This window comes from Coptis chinensis, chromosome 4 (genome assembly GCF_015680905.1).
Source record: "Coptis chinensis isolate HL-2020 chromosome 4, ASM1568090v1, whole genome shotgun sequence".
In the NCBI taxonomy this organism is placed as follows: domain Eukaryota; kingdom Viridiplantae; phylum Streptophyta; class Magnoliopsida; order Ranunculales; family Ranunculaceae; genus Coptis; species Coptis chinensis.
Genome location: NC_141459.1, coordinates 91995108 through 92017399, shown reverse-complemented (window position 1 = coordinate 92017399; position 22292 = coordinate 91995108). Strand labels below are relative to the sequence as shown.

At 37.8% G+C, this 22292-nt stretch overlaps 2 protein-coding genes across 2 annotated transcripts; one reads left to right on the top strand and one right to left on the bottom strand.

Moving 5' to 3' along the window:
• Window positions 1-206: 206 nt before the first annotated feature.
• LOC147505660 (uncharacterized) lies at window positions 207-3988 on the top strand. Its single transcript, XM_086605601.1, has 4 exons — window positions 207-235; window positions 337-571; window positions 3236-3405; window positions 3475-3988. Exons 1-4 carry the CDS (start codon window positions 207-209, stop codon window positions 3986-3988), a joined length of 948 nt encoding a protein of 315 aa, XP_086461727.1.
• Window positions 3989-19068: 15080 nt separating this feature from the next.
• On the bottom strand, window positions 19069-21428 carry LOC147505659 (uncharacterized). Its single transcript, XM_086605600.1, has 3 exons — window positions 20341-21428; window positions 20002-20259; window positions 19069-19855 (listed from the first exon to the last, which is right to left on the bottom strand). Exons 1-3 carry the CDS (start codon window positions 21426-21428, stop codon window positions 19069-19071), a joined length of 2133 nt encoding a protein of 710 aa, XP_086461726.1.
• Between the last annotated feature and the right edge of the window lie 864 nt (window positions 21429-22292).

The window sequence follows — 22292 nt, the reverse complement described above, 5'->3', positions numbered from 1 at the left end:
TCCTCCACACATTTCAAAGTCCACATCACCAAACAAGTCAGCTCCACCAACACAGTTTTCACCTCCACCACAACCACCAGCACCAAGACCCATAAATGATAATGAGGATGATGAGGGGTATAGGAGTACACATTCTTCCGAGGATGAGGAGGACCATGTAATTGCAGAAAGAGTGGACTTTTTACTTCATTGCAGTCACTGATAATATGGAAGATGGAGATGAGGGAAGTGAACAGTCTGTAAACAAACCAACAGTTTGGGAGGTAGGAATGAAGTGGCCAAACATTGATGTATTAAGACAAGATATAATTGATTTTAATTTTGTGTAGCAAATAGGTTTTCTGGTGACTTAGTGAAGAATGGCTTATTAAGAATTAGATTAAAATGTTTGGGGGAAGACAAAAAGAATGTACAATGTCCATGGGTAGCTTATTTCAGGAGACAAGATGATGGATTCACAATGAGGCTGAATACACTGAAGGCAGTACATACTTGTAAGGCTGATTGTGATATGTTCAACAGAATGTCCAATGCAAATTGGGTTGTTAGAAAAATTGAAGATCAACTAACGGTCAGTTAATTATAAGTGTTTGGAGTTCACTATAAGAGTTTAAATAGTACTAATATAGTAACTTTTATATTGTTTTGTCCAAGGTTCATTTTAAAACCATGACTCCTGTTTTCATAAAGGGAGAAGTCATGAGGGTTTTTCATGTCAATATAAGTTATTGGACAACTTGGAATGCAAGATTCAAGTGTCTGCAACAAATTTATGGGGATTATAGGGAAAGCTACAACATGATCCCAATACTATGTAATGTAGGAAACTTATTCCAAAAATATACTTATTGTTAAGTAAACAAGAAATCAAATTGATATGAACAAACCTTTAATATCAACACACAAACAAACCTTTTAGTTTAACGAATGAACCTAATTTACCAATGGTTAAATCTGGGCCTAGTGATGATCACTATGTCCTTAAGACAGATTTTCCCCCTCATGGTGCTTGAAGGTTGATGGGAAATTGTCTCCCAAGATAGAACATATTTCCTTCTATGGAAAGCTAGCACTTCAATTCTATAGAATTAGCGAACACAACATAGTATTTGACTAAGAACAGAGGGAGAAGAGAAAATCAGAACTCTGTGTGATCTGGTGTCTCTTTCTCTCCAAATTCATCCACTATTTATAGGTGAGTGGTGCCTCTTCGAAACAACACAATGACTCTTGGAAAAAATTAAGCAACTCTTTGAAAAGTCACATGTTTTGAAAAGACACACCATTTCAGCATAAAGCACTGTTTCGAACCAGTGCCTATTTCGAAAGGTCACACCTTTTCGGCATGATGCACTGTTTCGAACCAGTGCACATTTCAAAAGGTCACACCTTTTCGGCATAATGGATTGTTTCGAACTAATGCATCATTTTGAAAAGGTTTTTCTCACTTTATGTACTGTTTCAAGATAAACACATTTCATCTCAAGTGAGGTAACTTGGGAGACAAATTACTCATTCATATCTCAATGCATTTGTGCAAAACAAATCCAGTTTTTCTAACAATCCCCCACATGAATGAAAATTTGGCTTCTTCTATCATAAAAATCGGATTTCTGTTCTTCTACAAATGAAAAGACACCGTATCAGGTCAAGTAGCATGGGAGGCCTTGAACTTGCCTTAGTGAAAGACGATCAAATTTAATTGGACGATCCGTAGAATTCAATTAATGTCCTTGAACTGTCAGCCGCTTGTATAAATCTAGACAATCATCTTCATGCAGTACCTTCTTGAATACTGTTGGTTCTCACGTTTGTGTTCATTTTGGCCTTGAACACTTCTTGGTTTCAGAAAGTACTTTTGAGACATTTGCCTTATAATTCTCATAGAAGCGGCCCCACTTCACACTCACATAGGTGATTTTTATAAAGAGTATCCTGCAATACTCTACTTGGATAACATAACTTTTCAAGATATAGTAAATCATTAAAAGCTTGACTTATCCTAGGTTTCGCGGCAGATATGCACTGTCTTATATAGGAATGGGTTAGAGTATAATATTACTCTCCAGTGCTTAATTGAGTCACAAACATAATTTAGTTAGTCCTTTGAACCTAAATCTTGGGATCTCCAGTCAACTAGGTTTGTTTTTCCATTATGATGACTCTTGGTTGATTATCTCAAAGGCTTTAAGCCCATTCCCCTTGATAATCTTTCAACTTGCTCTCTTATTAAACCTTTTATAAGCGGATCCGCAATGTTATCTTTTGACCTTACTCGTACCAACAGAAACTTAGAATCCACTCAAAATTGTTAGTGCATTTGTACTAAACAATAAGTATAGCCAAAATTAATTCAACCAAATTAATTCAAAAAAAAATCTATCTTAAGTTTGTAGGAAACTTATTCCAAAAATATACTTATTGTTAAGTAAACTAGAAATCAAATTGATATGAACAAACCTTTAATATCAAACAAACAAACAAACCTTTTAGTTCAATGAATGAACCTAATTTACCAATGATTAAATCCGAGCCTAGTGATGATCACTATGTCCTTAAGACAGATTTCCCCCTCATGGTGTTTGAAGGTTGATGGGAAACTGTCTCCTAAGATAGAACAAATTTCCTTCTATAGAAAGCTAGCACTTCAATTCTATGGAATCAGCGAACACAACATAGTATTTGACTAAGAACAGAGGGAGAAGAAAAAGATCAGAACTCTATATGATTTGGTGTCTCTTTCTCTCCAAATTCATCCACTATTTATAGGTGAGTGGTGCCTCTTGAAACAACACAGTGACTCTTGGAAAAAAGTAAGCAACTCTTTGAAAAGTCACATGTTTCGAAAAGACACACCATTTCGGCATAAAGCACTATTTCGAACCAGGGCCTATTTCGAAAGGTCACACCTTTTCGGCATGATTCACTGTTTCGAACCAGTGCACATTTTGAAAGGTCGCACATTTTCGGTATAATGCACTAGTTTCGAACTAGTGCATCCTTTTGAAAATATTTTTCTCACTTTACGTACCGTTTCAAGAGAAACACATTTCATCTCAAGTAGGGTAACTTGGGAGACAAATTGCTCATTCATATCTCAATGCATTTGTGCAAAGCAAATCCATTTTTCTAACATGTAACATGGTATACACTTTTGAATTGTTTTCATAATTTACATATCTTTTTGTGTGATTTCAACTATCAAATTGATTGCATGTTTGATAGTTGTTTGTAGATTCATGAGAGTAATGGTCTTTCTACAATTGCAAAAGTTTCAAGAGATGCTAACACACTTCAGTTTGAAGGAGTCTGTATTGCATTTGATGCTTGTATTCAGGGTTTTACAGTTGGTTATAGGCCATTAGTGGGGTTGGATGGTTGTTTTCTTAAAGGGAAATATGGAGGGTAGGTGCTTAGCATGGTTGCTTTAGATGGAAATAATGGTCTATTTCCTTTGGCTATATACATTTGTAGATCTGAGTGTAAGCAATCATGGTGTGAATTTTTGAGTATCATGGTTGAAAAGCTAGAACTGCACCCTTGGCCTATTACCTTTATTTCTGACAGGCAAAAGGGTTTGCTTCAAGTTGTTAAGGCTCTATTCCCTAGAGCACAACATAGTTTTTTTTTCAGGCACATGTATAAGAACTTTAAAAAGCTTTTCAAAGGTGACTATATGGAACAACTTGCTTGGGCTGCATCAAAGGCATATAAAATAGAAGACTTTGAAAGGTGGATGGAAGTGATAAAGAAAGAAAACATTGATGCATGGAAGTGGCTGCAAAAAGAGGGATATGAAACATGGGCTAGATCTCACTTTTCTGAGGAATTTAAAGTTGAACAAGTATGCAATAATTTCTTAGAGTCTTTCAATAGTTGGATCTTAGAGCTCAGAGACCTTCCAATTGCCACTTTACTAGACCAATATCACATTCTGTTAATGAGTTTGAGGTACAAAAGGAATGATATTCACCTTTTGTTACGTTAGAGATTTGAATCTCTTCTTATACGAAAGTGCGAATTCAAAGATTTTCCTTACTCACGATCTTCGTGTTCATATAGTTTGGAGTAAGGATTTGAACCAACCTAAATTCTAGGACTACTTACAACTTGGTTTTTACTCTTTTAGGGAACTAGTGAGTAAGTTTAAATATGATTATATTAATACTAAATATTTGGTTTCTTACTACACAAAAATTAAAAACATTAAGTTACGAAATCATGCAACTAAAACACAATAAAATTTTACTAAAACAAAAGTTGAGAGTTAATTCTCCTCATGTGAAGATTACTTTTGTTATTTGATTTTTATAAGTGCATTAAAATCTTCCTAGAACTCATAGACAAGTTTTACTAAAAGAAACTTGATCCCTAACAAATATGACTCATCTCTAAGGTCATACATGCTAGCATGTGGAACCAAACAATAACTTATCTCTAAGCTCATCACTTGATCCCTAACTAGACTCTACACCAACTATCATTTTGGGATAGGATGTAAGCCTAGTTGTTCTTCCTAAACACTTACTAAACCAAATAACAAGACTTTTCCCTCACATGAGTGTTATTAACTCCCCACAAAGGGAAGGTTTAGCTCATGATCCTTGGGCTAAAACTAAATCAAGTGTGGAATGTAAAAAGAGAGAGAGAGAACAAAAAGAAGAAACTATTTATTTATAAACTCACTTGCATGAAGAAGTGAGAATTTTTCAAGAGGAACACAAGGTTTCCTCCATTAAAACTATTACAAACTTTTGTTTCCAAAACCAAAAACTAAAAACTATCTAAAACTAAGGAACTAAAATAATACATGGTAAAGGAAAATAAGTCAAGGGAGTAAATGGAGTGTCCCCCCTTGTTTTGTTTTCTTCTCCATTTGAGAGAAATCTTATTTCCTCCCACGTGAAACATCAAACCACATTTACTTCCTTTTTATCCACCACATTAAAACAAAGTGACACCTTGCATTTTTTTTTTCACTATTAACACCTAATCTAATTAATTACATGCAAAGTGTCAACTTTGCACCAATAATTTGGCATTTTTGTCTTGACATGCTCTATGATTGATGACTCATTAAATCTTGTAGGGCCCGTATAGTGGGTCCATGTGCAGTCCAGTGGCGGTCCGGTCTTTTGGCAATTTTACAACTTCCCGCCTATGCGTAGAGTTCATTGCCCTGATTGTCTGAGCAGCTCACTTGTCGCATTCGGAATCCTGGTTCAAGATGTAAGAGCTTCGGAAGTTTGATGCTTTTGTGCGGATTTGTTGGGCTTTACATGGCTGATTTGGAAGAATTCATATATACGTCGTTCCCCGTGCTTTAACGCGGGTTTAACCAATATTTTAATGTTTACTGCGAATATCTGCAAAAGTACAAAAATATATTTATCTCATAATTATTAAACACATAATTAACCAAATTTATATGTCTCAATGGGGTTTCATATTACAGTTTTGGGTGCTTATCACAATACCCCCAAACAGCATTTTGCTTGTCCTCAAGCAAAGAAGAGACATTAAAACAGATAAGTGGCCAAAATGTGTAGTCCTAACTAATTCTCGTTTCGCAGAGTGCGGTTGCATTGACTATATGCAACAAGGCCTTAAACCACTAGGAATTCCCTAGTGAACGAGTTATAGCCTCGTGAGAGTTTTCCAGAGAAGATACTCACAAACTTCATTTATACTACAACGACTCAGTGACAAAAACTTGTTTCCTAAATTAATCTCAGATATCCATACATCTCCTTAGCAGGGAACGAGGATTGATTTCTTTGAAACTCAAGTTAATATGCATTCAATAATTAAAACATCTACACATGACAATGCATACAGTGAACTTTGCATTGAAATGTACTAGCAGGGCCGTTTCTGGATCCTTTGGAGAGCCTACCTAAATGGGTTCTCACAGGTATGTGTTGAAATACAATTCCACTCAAAATTTTACCACTCAGGTTTTGTTAACTCCAGTGTACAGTGGGCACACGTTTCCTCACATCTCCATGACAGTCAAAGGAGCCGATGTCGATCAATCACATCTACTACTTATTATTACACCACCCTACTCCTAATTGAGCTAGAGGTCTTTATTAGGTATTGTGAGGCTTAGGTGATGGTGTACAAGAAAATGGAAATGGATAATCAAAATTTACGAGTATGAGAGAATAGGGTCTTTAAGATATTTATACTAGAGAATTCCTTGTTTTCTTTCATTCTTCTAACTGAGTTTTCCAACCTTGTTCTTAAGCCTCTGGATACTGATGTTTTTTTTTTTTAGATTGCTTAAGAACATGATTCTATTTTTCTTTCCTGAAGCAAGTAACTGACTTTTATTTGGGACAAGTCTTTCTCTTTATTTTTCCACATTTCATCCTATTTCTCATACTCATCACTTAGGTAGGTTCTTTTATTTGGTTTAATAGATGGGTAAGGAATTTTTGGTGGAAGTGAAAGGTTTGATGAAAGGTTTAGTGGAGTGACTAGCGGTAAAATTTGTGATAGGTAAGAATTTTTAGCTATGTCGATCCAAAGAAAGCCTAAATTCTCGCCTAGGGTTCGGGTGGTGATCAAGTAAGTAGACGCGTGATTTTCTCTAATCGGAAAAACTACTCCTCTGTGTCATCACACACAAATCACTCATGTCAAGGCTTTTGGTTAGATTCTCATAGGATTTATAGTTTAAGTAACTAACCGTTGGTTCCAAAAACTTACTGCTATATACAATCGATGATACTCAGTGCATGAATGTTCATGAAAATATGTATAAACTATTGCATATGTATTATCTTAAGTTTCTTAAAACAAATCCTAATTTGGATACTAATGTGAGATTTCTAGACAATTTTCATCATTGAAAAGAAAACAAGACTTTGTCACTAAGTACAATTATTAACCAGGAAATAAAAATTATATACAGTTTACAATATGCTTAATTTTTGCTACAGGTTTAAAAGCACCCCCAAACTGAATGATGCTTAGTCCTCGAAGTATCAATAAATAAAAAGAGAAATTACCTGAGAACCGTGAGCAAAATTAGGGCTAGATTGTTGGAACAGAAAGGTTGGATAACATAATATATTATTCAGAAGGAAACAATAAAATGTTCAATAGCACACGAAACATAATTTTTAGCTAGATATATGTACAATGACAAGCTTAAATTTATCATCCAGCTGGATATGTAGGTCTGGCGTCCTCAATAAGGAAATGCATTTCCTTAGCATCGCGCCAAAAGATAATAGTCTGCCAAATTTCTGCCCATTCTTTGTCTCCGGATTTCCTCAAATGGTTTTTCATATTTTCATCATTCGGGTAACAACGAACATGCCTCAAGTACCGTAGCGGGACCCTTCCATTGCCTAAACCTTAATGAACGAATGATTCTATTTGCTGGGCACATAGAATCTACCTTGACCATCATGAAAAGTAGCCGCAAAACCGTGGGAAATGTGTCTTTATGATTCGCAAGCGGTTCTGAGGTAAAAGAATATACTGATCCTGAAAAGTGCGAGCTCGTTTCAGGTTGGAGATAACACAACCTAAGATGTTAAATAATGTATGACCTTGAGCCAGTGCACTGAATACTACGCAGACAGCCTCATTGGCAGTAGAAAATTGCCAATCTCCCATGATGTTCAGGAGTACAAACAACATTGCAGTCCCCATGTTCATGGTCATGATTGCTAAGGGAATGGTGATGTCGCACCATGGCACATGGCCAGCTCCTTCTATTTTAATCTCAAGACCATCACCATAAGTTTTGCGAAACACTTGCCACTGAAAGGAATGGTAAGAATTATGATAGATGTAATGCCATGATGTGGCCGGTTCGTGATATGGAAGATCCAAAGTTAGCGCAAGCTGTTGTTCAGAAAAAATATGATGTGTGTCACCAACTAGGATTGTGAACCCGTCTAAGTAGAAGCCATGTGCATGATTGAATCTTTGGTGTGTCCTCTATATTAGCATAAAGTATGCGCCAAACTCGGAGAATAAGTTTGGTCAGGTTGAAGAACTAGGGAAGACCACCCAATGTTAGTGATGTAGTCATAGAAGAGATGACCATAAGTATTGGAATCCATCATAGACTGAAAGGATTGCTCAGGAATGAGTTTTGGAGGTGTCATGTTTGATGAAGATGCCATGGTAGATGAAGTAAAGAAATGGGCAATGAGAAAGGCAACTGGATGGATAAATGAGTATGTAAGAAAATAAACCCTCCTGTAATGACATTGAAAATCACATGTTAAAATTAGTTAGTCACAACGTAAATGATTCTAGCAAGCATTTCTTACAAAAGATGACACAAAGATAAGAACAAAATTAATAATACGACGAAAAGCGTAATAATATATACGATTATTTATTTATTCATTTAGTATTATTATTCCATTTTTATTTAATAAGAAAATCATGGATTATTATGATGCTACTGGAGACGAATATCGTGCACCACAGTGTTTAGTTCTTCAATTTGTTGTCTGAGCTGCATCTGAATGTCCCCTTGGCTGGCAGAGAGTGTAGTTTGATTCTCCATTAGGAGAGCGTGATTTTTCAAGGATTGAGAATGATTTTCCAAGATTTCCTCCTGTTCAACATCATGCATTGCTTGACGTTCTTGGAATTCCTTAAGAGTTGTAATGATGATATTCTGACGAGCGTATAGTTCCCGCATGTCGTGATGAAGAAATTGAATGCCTTCCATGGGATTAAAAATGTTTATCATGGCATTTTCATCAAAGAAATGGTCAGGGTTTGAGCTTGGGTCGTTCTGTTCATCTATCAGAGTATCAGGAGTCCAAAAACCAATGGAGTAGTCTGTTTGGAGTACACTAATATGTGCTCTTTGAAGTGGTGTTTCTGGAGAAATTACTGGATAACCCCAACGCATCATAATTTGCGTGACTAAAGTAGGTAGAGGTAGAGGTGCTGACTTTCTTGTTTTCCTAGTGATCACATTCCAGAGGTGTTGGATTAGACAAAAATCATCCCTTTGAGTCTACAAAACCCAAAGTAGGTGAAGTTGAGACTTTGTAACTTCTGATTGGTGAGATGTACCTATCACATTGTGTCCCAACCAGTGGAGCACAACTCGTTGATTCTGTTTTAAAGAGCATTGAAGAACAGCGTTATGTCTATTTCCCACTTCGCCATGAGATACGGTAGCTCTTAGTAAAGTTTTGACGGAATCAAATGATGACTCTAGAAAAAGGAACTCCTGGGAATTCATTGGGATCTGAAATATGTCGGAGATAATTTCCCTAGTCAATTCCAATCGTCGTCCATAAGCATTGAAGTAGAATTTTCCATTCTCAGGTCCTATAAATTGGTAGAACATCAAAACCAATTCTCGGGAATAACTAACTGCTTAATGATATAGAAGAGGCGTCCATCCCCGACGTACAATTTCGGTGTCAAAATAAGTAGAAAACCGGCCATCTTCAAAAACTTTTAGGTAGTCTTTCTCAGACATTATTTTTCTTGGTTGATCCATTTGGTACTATTACGGAGGGAAGGATAGTGAAAATTGTTTGAAATGAGAATGGCTGAAAAGAAGAGATTTATAGCCAATCTATGAGTCTGTACCAATCTGGATTCCAAGTGTAGTTAATGACCCATGTGATTATGAACAACAATAATGGGGATCCATAGTAAGCCTTGTCATGTCAGATTTCCAAAAACAATTAATGAGATGTTTCAATGTTAGAAAATACGGAGGAAAGTTTCACAGGGTAGTTAGACTTACACGTAATTTCATAAATGATGATCAGACCTCAGTAATAGCATATGGATAGAATAATCAAGCTGTATGTGTGACAAGTGTTATGCGTACCTTGTAGCGTCTGCGATCTTCTCTGAACACCATGAGTATCGATTTAATTATTTTGGTGAGTTTTGGATGGTGTTTTCTTTGTTATGGTTTGTTTTATTATTTTTTGTTTTTTTTTTTTTGTTTTTTTTTTTTTTTTGTTTTTTTAGAGGAAAAGACAAGTAATATACACAAATATTTAATACGAAACTTCTCCATTTAATACGTAACCCGTACAAATATGTGAGAATTATTTAACACACCATACTAATATACAAAACGACAGACGGAAAGAGAGATGTCGGTTACATAGATCTAGATGTTCTGGATCATGTTATGCATGAGTGACAGCAGAACAATAATAAACACTGTTATCACAAATACTATGATAGCCCATTCGCGTTGCTACTTTTCCCATCTCTCGATTGGATTCATTATGTTCAAGAAAATGAGAATTTGTGAAGAGTGAGAGAAGTGGATGAGTGAAAGTGGAAAAGGAGAGTTGTATTTATAATTAGAATTCTGACCGTTGGTCATCTGACCGTTTAGATCAGTCCGTTGGGTTCTGACCGTTGGGCTTTGAGAGTAGGCCCAATGAATCAAGGAACAAACTAATAAATTAAGAAGTACAATAATTGCATAACATAAATAATATCTCATTCAAACCGTCTGGAGATACAAAATTATGAGAAATCAAACGATATATAATTTTTTATCACTAGAAAAATAAAAATGCAATGCATAAGGGAAATAAATGGCATAGTCATTTCTAAGCTAATGGAAATAAACAGCTACTGGGAATCCTCAGGGTTAGCAGAAGATGAACCAGGGTTTCTACTCTGGCCGGCTACTTAATTTAACTCCCTCGGCCGAGTGATTGGTCCGGAATGTGGCCCAAAGACTGTAGCAGTTGATCTTGGAATTGCTGCTGATTTGCCATCATCATTCTCTGGAAAGGGCCTTGGTGATTGCGCATTTCTTGCTGGAAGTCATTTTGGGAAGTAAGCATCTCTTCCTGAGGAAGAAACATCCTGCATATGTTGGTATTCATGTGTCTTAAAGCTTCCATGGGAGTGCTGATTTGGCGCATGATATCCTCATTAAAACAGTTGGGTGGTGAAGGAGGAGGAGGAGGTACGTTATCACACTCAATATTATCTCTAGCTACTGGGTCCCAATGGTCCAGAACACAAGTCTCAAAAATTCCAAAATTTTCGAAAGACCTTGTTGGAATGAAAGGAGTAGTAGACTGGAATCCTAAGTTAAGCATAAGCTGAGTAACAAGTACAGCAAGAGGAGCTAACCTGTTTGACGCAGTCGTAAGAACATGGCCCAGGAAATGGACCATACAGAAAGTATTCTTTTTCTCCTGGAGGATCCATAGCAGGTGCAAGAATGTCTTGTTCATGTCAGACATCTTTGAAGTTCCAATAATGTTGTAAGCCAGCCATTGGGTGACGGCTAGTTGGTTTCGTCTGAGTGAGTGCTGTACACGAAGTTCGAGCCATTATTGTACTCTCCCTCGAGAAGCGTGTCAAACATTAAGTCCATTGTAGTCGGATACTCTGATAACAAAAGGGTCGGACTATCTGAGTTTATCGAAATCTGTGTTGTATTTGATATTAACTCCAGCGTGAGTTCACATTCCAACCCATCCGCCGTAATCTAAAATTCATCACCCCGGAAACCACCATTGTTGTAAAACTTTAAAACCAAATCTTCCGAGTAATTAGCCGACACCTTGTGCAACAGATACTCCCACTCCTTATTTGCAATTTCTTCATCAAAAAAGGGATGAAACATGCCCAAATCGAATAGATTTTTGAAATTCCTCTCAACTGTGATTCGTCTTCGTGCTGCCATAAAGGGGTCTAGATGATTTTCTGAGGGTGGAAATTGCTAGGAGTGTTGGAGGAGATAGTTCTGGAGCAAGGGGGTTTGAATTGGTGGAGTTGTGCCCGCATGCTGGTGAAAATCAGGCTTGGGAAGCCGCGTGCGCAAGTTGAGTGGGAGGGGGACCAAGATCCGGATTTTGGGGGGGAAGAAAAGTGAGGGGCTGACGCGTGGTGTGGCCCGCGGGTTGTGTTTTGGGACCGGATCCGTGATTTTGGATCAAGTCCAATTTTTTGCCCAAGCCCAAATAATTTCCAGAAATTCCCCTTATGTCCCGAAATGTTATGAAATTTCAAACGTAGAATTTCGATTCATTTTAACTCCAAATTGAATGAATAAGATATCAAAACGATTGACATTAAAAATGCCATCCACTGGAATATGGCATAATCACAATCAAATCTTTTTTTTTTTTTTTTTTTTTTTTTAAGGAAGTTTATTTATTTACAAATTTTATATACAAATGTACATGGGGAGATGAACGTGTTAACAACACCGGATTTCAAGAAGAAAATCATTACTGTAAAATCAGGCAACTGTCATGTCGGCTCTGGGATGAACCCAATCCAGCCAGACTATGGCTTAACCTTTATGTTTTGGGGGCCTAGGGTTCAGGACGATACCATCCCTGACCAATGTGAAATGGTCTAATAATAATATTACCCTTAGTACATATAGTATAGCCTTAAACCGCCCCGAACTGTCATCAAATAGAAAAAACTATTCGGGGTTGGCCTGGTGAAATCCATTGCCCGTGCGAATGGGGGACCATCCGATGTTGCCTATCACGTCTCTCTTTGTGCCCAACACTTAGTGCAAAGGTGAAAATAAAAGACACGAGTATAAACAAGTTGAGTCTTTTAACGTCAAATCCTCAAGACGAATGTGAGTCTTTTAAAGTCAGATCCTCAAGACGAATCCCAACTTGTGGGAGCAACGGGATGACGATGAAGTTTATCCCCCGCTGGGTGTCGATAATAATATACCTTATACCGGCTCATATCGGATAGTAGATCAAGACCTGGACAGAAAGGTGTTTTACAATTCATACACCACCCCATCCTTTTGCCCGTCGCTTTAGAGCAAAAGTACTACGACCATTACCTATTCGAGATGGGTGAGATTTACACCAAATGATGAGCTAAAGTTCGCGAGGAAGAGAATAGAAAAGGGAAGAGAAGGAAGGAGTTAAAATTTTGGTACCCATTGTTTACCAGAAAGCACGTTTGCTCGATTAACAGAAGACATTTATACTCAGTTCTGAATAGAGTTTTTGTAGACTAAGGTTCCGGCACTTGCAACCACATACTCTAGAGATTTTTAGAAAAGAAAATAGAAGAGGGCCCGGCTACCCTAATGGCATACTTTCCCTGTTTATATCACATGGAAAGAAGTACACCATTGAATCTATTAGTCTGTGTAGATTGGATCTTTGAGAAGAGTCTCTTCGACATCTGCAGAGCGCAACTCATGATAATGTTTTACGCGTTGGCCATTTACTTGAAATTCGCTTTCATCATTTTCGTTTTTCAAAGATATATACCGACGGACAAAAACCGTCCTGGTAGAGCTATGCCGACGGATAAAAACCATCCCTAGGCCGTCCTAATTTGCTTTGTCGCCATTGCTTTAGTTAGGGACAAAAACCGTCGGGAAGGACCGTCAGTATAGAATATCTATGCCGACGGAAGTGTGTGGGATTTTATCCGTCGGTATGGAATATCTATGACGACGGTTATGTGTGGGATGTTATCTGTCTTTATAGGTCACATTTGGCGACGGATTGGTGTGTGATGGTATCTGTCAGTATAGAATATCTATGTCGACGGTTATGTGTGGGATGTTATCTGTCGGTATAGGTCAATCATCGTTGATGTCAGCTAGGGATTTTGTCCGGCCGGATTTTTCTTTTTTTTTTTTAATTTTTTTTTTCTATTAATTTTTTTTTTAAATACTCATATTTTGCTAATTCAATCAATATTTACCAAAATCCTACATTTGAATCCATACACAACTGCCTAGCATGAACATATATATATATATATATATAACTTGTGCTCATAACACAAAAAGATGTTCAATTCTCATCTTCAACTACAAAATAAGTTCACATCCCGAACTTAAAAGAGAATTCAGTCTAGCAAAACCATATTTATGTTATTACTTAAGTACCTATTGAGTTCACATCCTCCACCACGTCAATTTAATTTCTTAAGTAATAGGGCAAAATAAAGATCGCTAAAGAGATGAAGTTAAATAAACACTTCAAGAAGACGAACTGCAAGATGCAAACACCAAGAACTCTTTAGGCGGATGATGACTCCTTGCACAACTTGACCAAGCCGTTCTTTGCCATGCATTGTGAGGGAAAGGCAGGATAGCATCAGCCCTACGCACGACTTGGACATAAACTTTGAAGTTCCCTTCTTTTAAAGTCCTTTCACCATACTCTGTGTTAGGGTCGACGTCTTGCACAATGCCTCTAGCAACAAGTTCAAGTGGCCAACCTCCACGCAACTCACAATCTTTGCCAATATAGTAGGCATTTTCCAACTGAAAAGAAAACATTTTAATTAATAAAGATTTCACATTAAAACAATACATACATGTAGATAGACATGCATTCTCTCCATTGATCAATAATGTTTAGTTTCAGGATTTGTTTTGAAGCTATGCAACACATAACAAGTAATCATTTCTGTGTTACACTTGAATTAACATTTGTTCTACATGAAAGTGAACATAACTAGATAATGTACCAAACAAAAGCCTAGATTTTTGTTACTACCACCATGTCATCTTTGCCTCATTAATTTGATGACTCAAGATAACAATATAGGATTAACAACACCGACTCCAAAAAAGCAGTGAAAGACATGACAACGACAATTGAAATTAGTAACATATTACTACTTAATAGATTATATTTAAATTTTGTCGACAACATTTAAGAATAAAATCATTCACAATACCAAGAGATTAGGCCTAAACCTTACGCAAACACACTGATGACAATATGTTTACTAGCGCATTAGAAAGGGTGCCTATAGTTTCATGGCAGAGGGCCTTTGAAAGGGGCTAAATTCAGAAAAATTCAGTTATCGATCTACTGTAGAAACTCTGCTGATTATGCTGTTGGTTCTGATGTGAGCTTGGGTCCGTTACGGTACTAGAACTGAACTAGGGTGATCAAACTAATACGACTTAGAAACCGGAATATCCTGAACAACAGCAGGCGCAACTGAATTAGGTACAGGTGTGTTAACAGACTCTACAAAAAGGCCCTGAGCTCTTCACCTCTATATATTACATAAGCCCTACTCTAAAGTAGGTAGCCCCGAAAGCCTCACTCCACTTATAAGTTGCGGGGGTTGATAATGGAAAAGGCATATGGGTCGCGGAGTCATGGGAACGAGGAAAAGTTGTTATTTGGTGGAGGAGAGATGCGAACGGAGGCCCGCCTCCATTCCCCTTTCTCCTCCAACCCACAACCTTCTAGAGAGGCCTATACCTAGCCTAGAGCTGGGGGCCTCAAAACAGATCAAGCAGGAGTTTTAGTCAGAATACTCTACTGTGCCACCGATCTATTGATTCCATTCATTGCCAAAAACAAGGTGGCTTGCTTTCTTTCAAGCCACACTGGAAGGGAGGGAGGTGTCGGCCTCTCTTAAGGCAACGGCTAGGGTTGGTTAAGTCTTTGACTTTCACCGCTGCTGCGGTAGCCAAAGAATCCTACGCAATCCTAGAGCTTTCTATACTTTTTTTTTTAATAGAATCGCGTGGAAAGGTCTTGTCAGAGCCTCTTTATATCTTTCTATGTAGATCGCGATATCTGGGGGGATGCCGTATATGATCATTTGATCAAGATTCCGTTACCGATTCTATTTTTGCTTGGGTAATTGATGATCGATGGATTGGGTAGATGGCCCAGCCAGAAACATTGATTCTCGCCTCGAGTATTACCCCCGATTCATTCTCCATATCGGCCCTGGATTCCTAAAGCAAGCAAATAAGCCCCCGATCGAAGATGAAAACCAAAGGCGGCAGCAAAGGCCATTCTCGATATTAGCAAGATGAACGCCTCTGCCACTACACTCTCTTGTCGCACCTCACCTCGGACTCGGATCCACGCCCCCGATCTTGGGTTTAACCCGTAAGATACCAAAAAAAAAGTCGATCGCTAGCTCTTTGCATAGGTGTAGTTCCGCTCCCTCCCCTACTAATAGAATGGGTTCCATATGATGTTGCTCCTCGATCTCGGAAGCAACAAGATGCTCCGCACAATTATTTAGCTCCCGCCCCTGCAACATATTAGGTCTCCCCGCTATCTCTCTCCCCCAACCGGTGCTTCTACCTTAGTTTTTGTCCTTTGGTAGTGGTGTCTCTACCTTTGCTCCTAGTATTGTTTTTCAACTCCTGCCTTTGCCAATGATGGTGGAACCAGATCCAACACCTATCCCCGCTATTGGTTTTGAAACGCCTCGGTGTGAAACCCAAGCTAACGCTTCCCTTGTATTTGCTTTGACTACTTTCTTAACCCCTGCCTATGGTGCCTTCCCTCCACTCTAGATGGCTATGCTTTATCCATGACAAGGAAGGATCATTTTCTCCTTGATCTCCATTCACGGGGTTTGAAGGCAGCGGGCAAGATCCAATTTCAATTTTATTGAAATTAAACAACACCCCGACTTTATTCATTAGATCTAAACTCTAAGTAATCAAATAAGTGGAACCCAATTCAACAACTCTAGTAGAAAGTGGTATACAAACCATAGTCGCAAACCCAATACTTGAGGTTGCTTAGCTCGATCACAAGACGAGCTAGCTAGCCTATCATACCCTTCAATATATAATTATGTTACCCAATATACTATACAATTATTGTTAATGAAAGAGTGAAATGAGGGGCAATCAAGTCACGTAGATAGTGGATACAAACCCTATCGTAACGAAATGGTGTTTCGAAATGGTTCCATTGAAGGCAATGTTTTCGTTGCCGGTTTCCACCAAACAATAGAGGTTATGAAGCACCGGGTGGCATTAATATATTGTGATTATTTTTTGGTTGTGTATAATTCCACTCGTAAACTTGATTCACCCATCTCCCCTAAAGTTAAAAATCTGAATTACATACGTAGACATGATGTAATCGATGCTAAGCAATATACTATACAATTCTTGTTAATGAAAAGAGTCGTAAATGAGGGGCAAATTTGAACCTATGGATAGAAGCGGACTCTATAGCTGCAATTCATGGTTTTGGTTGTAAGGAGATCCCTTAGAAGCTAAGCAAAGAAGTGAAGGACTCCCAAATGATCTACTTTAGATTGAAGAACTAGTATCTATTTGTTTCTTTGTCAGTCCGTAAAAATATTCAAAAGGCAAAGTGTCACATGGCCCAACACCAAACAAAATCAAATAATGCCTAGCTACACTCTACAAAACCCAAATCTCCACATAACCCAACTCACAAAAACAAGAAAATGAGCTGCCAACTGAAAACCTAAGTCAGAAAACAAAAAAGCAAACAAAGAGAAAGTTATTGATAGTTACTAGAGCAGTACTGTGATGACTGGCATGAGAATGTGGCGATGGAACATTGTCGTTTAAAGTTCCCCTTTGGCTCATAAACAGGCCTCTAACCTCTTCCATGTGCCTCAACATTTTAGCATCCATATTCGCCTCCATAGTCTCGATCCTCCTCTCAAGGAGAGTATTTGCCTCCATCAAGCCATCATTCTTTTTCATCAAAGAGTCTCCCTTTCGCAGTACAGTTTTACAAACCCCTGTATCTAGACCACGGAAACGACCTCTTTTATCTGGCCCAACCACCTGTTTTCATTGAGCAATTTATAGCAAGTACAAAAACTAAAATAAATATCTATCATGATATTTAAACAACTATACCATAGCAATTGCGTCTCCAGACAAATCATATTGCGACTCTGGATGCTCAGAGATGTGATTCTTAATCGAATTCTGTTAAAATTACAAAAATAAGATGAAAGTCATTCATTTTAAACTAAAGATGTATATATAAGCTAAATACATACTAAAACACTAACCAATACTTCCTGGCTTTGTGGAACAGTTTCCTTTGGTTTGTGAATAAGCATATAGGAGTCTGCCCTTGTAATCTCCGATTCAGGAATACCTTTCTCCAAAGCTAGCTCGTTCCGAGCTATAGCAACTGAAGTTCTGCCAAGAGATGAAGGCATGATCTGTTGCTCGCGATTCAGTTTGTTCCTTGCACTCATGGCCTACATATTTAAAGCAATGTCAAATCAAACTAACATGAAGCACTACCTATTAAAACATTGACACATACCTTAAACTTTATCGTATTGCAATAATCAACAAATTTGTGCCAATCCTCCAAGGGAATGTTACGCGGGCGCAACTTCTTTTCACCAAGGAAGGATCTTCATCTTCGACAAAAGTTTCATACAACGTGTGCTTGTAGTTCCTCCATGCTTCATTCAGTTTCTGCCTTGTGTAGTCAGTATCTATCGTATTCTCATATTCAAACACAAATTGGCGTCCCAAAGTCTTAACAACTTTGTCTTTGAGATCCTTACCAATATGTCGCCAATCCTCATAGCATACTGGAAAGTCTCGACGAGCAATGTATCCCAATCTTGTGCCAAATTCACTAACAACGTCTATGGGTGTGACTGGTTGGCCTTTTCGGTTAGTCTGCATTACAAGTTTCGGATGTGGTTGACCCTCAATTTCTTCGATGCCAATTGAAGGGCCTCTTTTTTAGAAGATGCAATTCCGGATGAACCCGGAATGTTTGTGGCATCATCACCGCACAAACAGAAATTAACAACCCATGTACCATATCATAATTATTAAAAAATATCTTAAATGTTAAATAAAATTAATTCCATGTCTTCATTGAGTTCATCATCCAGTGAGTTTGAACCACCAGGTGAGTAGTGAGTGTCCATGTTCACTAAATAAAATGTGGAATTTCATGAAGCAAAAAGCAAAATAAAATAAAGAAAACGGTGAAATTTCAAAGAGAGCATACAGTCAAATTATAAGATTCTAATAACATAACATAGGGAAAAAGAAGTTATTAATCCTATACTTGTGCTGATTTTCTTCTCCCATGATGACACTTCACAATCAATTATAATAGTTTAATGACATAAGGACATAACCAATGACATAAGGACAAAAGGACACAACCAATGACATAAGGACATAACCAAATAGTTTAATTTTATATAATACAATAACCAACAAAGAAATTCACAAGTCATTGCAACCAACAAAATACATAGTATGGAAACAAAACAGTCCAAAAAATAAAATTAAAAAAAAAAAAAAAAAAAAGACAACGACCAAGTCATGGTCTAGGGTCTATTAGATCTTTGTCTCTTTTTATTTCTCCTATTCTCAACAACCACAAACACATCTTCTGGGTCATTAGGTACTAGATCATCTTCCATGGTTTCCACATTGGAAGGCCCTCCTATATCAATATTAATATTTATCGTTCTATCATCTAATAGCAGACACACTTCATCATGATCAGAATACAACTTTTTTGGAACCTCTATGACTACATGCCAATCAGGATCCATTGGATCCTTCGAATAAAAAATCTGTGCAGCACGCTCCGCGAAAATAAACGGTTCATCAGCCATGCGGTCTGAACTCATTAGGTTAGACAAGTTCACCAATTTAAGGTTTGCTTCTACATCTATTTTCACACCAGTTTGGGAGCATTTTACCCAATCACACTTGAACAAAACAGGCTTGTACCCCTCTCGATACTGTAGCTGGACAATTTTCCAAAGAACACTATAGTATTCGACATAGTCTTCAACTGGATATTTGTCCTTAGCACTACACCGAAAAGTAGTCATGCATCTTGTGCTAACACCGCTGTTTTGGTTCCTTCGTGCTCGTTCATGATCCTTGGTGACAAAGAGAAAACCATTTACACAATACTTTGTGTATGTTGTTGCCAAACCTGTAGGTCCTCTCACAACATCTTTGAACTGGACATCATTTGACACAATGTACTCAACCTGTGTTTTCAACCATGATGTGAAATTATCACACAAAGGTATCCTTAAATGGCCTACCCTCTTCCTCCCGGTTCTTCTCCAGTCCTCAAGAAATTTGGTGTACTTCCTACATATTATTTAACATGTTAGAAAGAAATTGCATTTGATTAAACTAGTATGCAATTCCAAACAATTATGTCAAGGTATACTTACTCCTGCCAATAATCATATTTAGCATGGCTTTTTAATACCCAATTACGTGCCTATTCATACTCAACACCTTCTAACCCATAGCCATGACCCACACCAATTGGCCCAACCTCCTTGATAGTATGATCATGAATCTTATCAAACAAATCAGGTACAAGTAGAGCTTCATTTTCAGCCATCCTATCAAGTTTCTCTAGAATACCACCCCCTCCTTTATAGCCTGCACAATGAATAAAGGTCTCTTCTTTCAAGTAATGCTCCGCAATACAGCCCTTAGGACGTGCTTTGTTTGAGACGGATCCCTTATAAGTCTTCATCATCCTTTAAACGACAAGGAACACATTATAGGAATAACATTAATAGGAAACAGAATTTGCAAGACAATAATTACAAAACTAATACCTTTCGAATGTATACATCCATCTCGCCCAAACAGGACCACATTCACGAGCCTCCTGAGCAAGGTGAATGGGCAAATGCATCATGATAACAAAAAGTGATGGAGGGCAATGTCTCTCGAGTGCGCACAATGTCTTAATCATATTTCTTTCGAGTACATTGAGTGTTTCAACATCTATTGTTCTAGCACATAAAGCACCAAAAAAAGTACAAATGCTTTTGATGATAGATCGAGCTTCTTTTCTACTGCCATCTCTATAGGCATGTTGAATCGCTACCGGGAGCAAGTGCTGCATCAAGATGTGATAGTCATGTGACTTCAATCCCTTTAAATCTACTGAATCAGCCTTGACAATATTAGACCAATTACTACTAAAACCAACGGGCACACTCAGATTGCGCAATGTACCAAGAAAGAATTTCTTCTCCACTTTGTTAAGCCAAAAAATTCCCGGCTTCATAACAGTTTTACCATTCACCTGGGATAACCAATACCTTCTTTTAATTTTCAAAAGCTTCAAGTCTTTGCATGCCTTGTCATTATCCTTGGTCTTCTCTTTCGAATTAAGCATCTTTGCAATCAAGATTTCACAAAAATTCTTCTCAATATGCATGACATCAAAGTTATGAGGGACTGGAATGTACTTCCAATAATCCAACCCAAAGAATCCCGACCTATTGGTAAAACACGATTCACCTTCATTTTCTCGGTTATCATCGCACTCAGTAACATTGTGTTTCTGTTTGCCTTTCCCAACTTTTGTTTTTAAGTTCATTGTCATAGTATCAACCTCGATCCCAGTTAGCCTTGCTGGTGGCTCCTCTAGCTCTTGAGTTTTATCATAGGTGATTTCTCTTGTATCATTTCTGGCTTCATCTAACAAAGGCAACCAACGTATGCTTCTCATGTACACATGCTTACCTCCATTGCGAAGCCAAAAAGAAGCAGTCTTTGGACCACAAGCTGGACAACCAAGTTTTCCTTTAGTCTTACAACCGGAGATATTTCCATAAGCTGGAAGGTCATGTATTGTCCACATCAAAACAGCCCGCATTTTAAATACGTCTCCTTTTGATGCATCTTTTACCATTACTCCTTCATGCCACAAGTCATTCAACTCCTTGACCAATGGTTGCAAAAACACATGAATATCTTTACGTGGCTTTTTTTGGACCTTCGATGAGTGCTGTGAGCATGGTGAATTGGGGTTTCATGCAAAACCAAGGTGGAAGGTTGTAAGTCACACACATCACAGGCCACTTAACTATGCAATGAGCTTAATGACCCAAAAAGGATTGAAGCCATCAGTTGCTAGCCCCAAATGGACATTTCAAGGGCTCGGCAAAAAAATCGGGTATTGTGTATCAATTAACTTCCACACCCCGTGAGTCAATGGATACCCCAAAGTACACGAGGGGACTTTCCGGTTGAATGCCAACGATAGCCTTTGCTACCCAATCCACTCTATATAATCTCTTTAACCTATCCGCTAGTGGAAAATATCTTAAGATCTTCGCAAAGACTAGACTGACCCCTTTCTTTCTTTCCTCAATGCTTAAAGTTTTAAACCTCGAGACCCCACAAATATGACAAGAAACCTTAGATTTGTAGTCTCCCCAAGATAACATACAATCATTTCTCAAGACGATCAATTTTATCATACTTCAATCCTAAATCTTTGATTATCTTATCCGCATGATACATTTTTTGGTGTGTTATTCCCACTTGGAAGCACCAACTGGAATAGTTGAAGCAATGCAAGAAAACTTTGGCCGGGTTCACCCATGTGTGATCTTCAAATTAAATAATTTCACTACAAATCTAAGAATGGTGAAGTCCTTATTTCTAGCATACAATTCACTCATTGCCTTACATAAATTAGAACTAAACTTAACATCTTCAAATAAGTCATTTTGTTCATTTTGTTCATTATGTTCTCCCATTAGCGTATCCA

Coding starts and splice junctions, on each gene's coding strand:
- LOC147505660 (XM_086605601.1), top strand. CDS start 207: ATGGAAGATGGAGATGAGGGAAGTGAACA. Junction 236..336: donor GGAGATGAGGGAAGTGAACA/GTCTGTAAACAA, acceptor TGTAGCAAATAG/GTTTTCTGGTGACTTAGTGA. Junction 572..3,235: donor AAATTGAAGATCAACTAACG/GTCAGTTAATTA, acceptor AGTTGTTTGTAG/ATTCATGAGAGTAATGGTCT.
- LOC147505659 (XM_086605600.1), bottom strand. CDS start 21,428: ATGGTAAAAGATGCATCAAAAGGAGACGTATTTAAAATGCGGGCTGTT. Junction 20,260..20,340: donor TGGATGTATACATTCGAAAG/GTATTAGTTTTG, acceptor TGTCGTTTAAAG/GATGATGAAGACTTATAAGG. Junction 19,856..20,001: donor TATGGGTTAGAAGGTGTTGA/GTATGAATAGGC, acceptor AATAATATGTAG/GAAGTACACCAAATTTCTTG.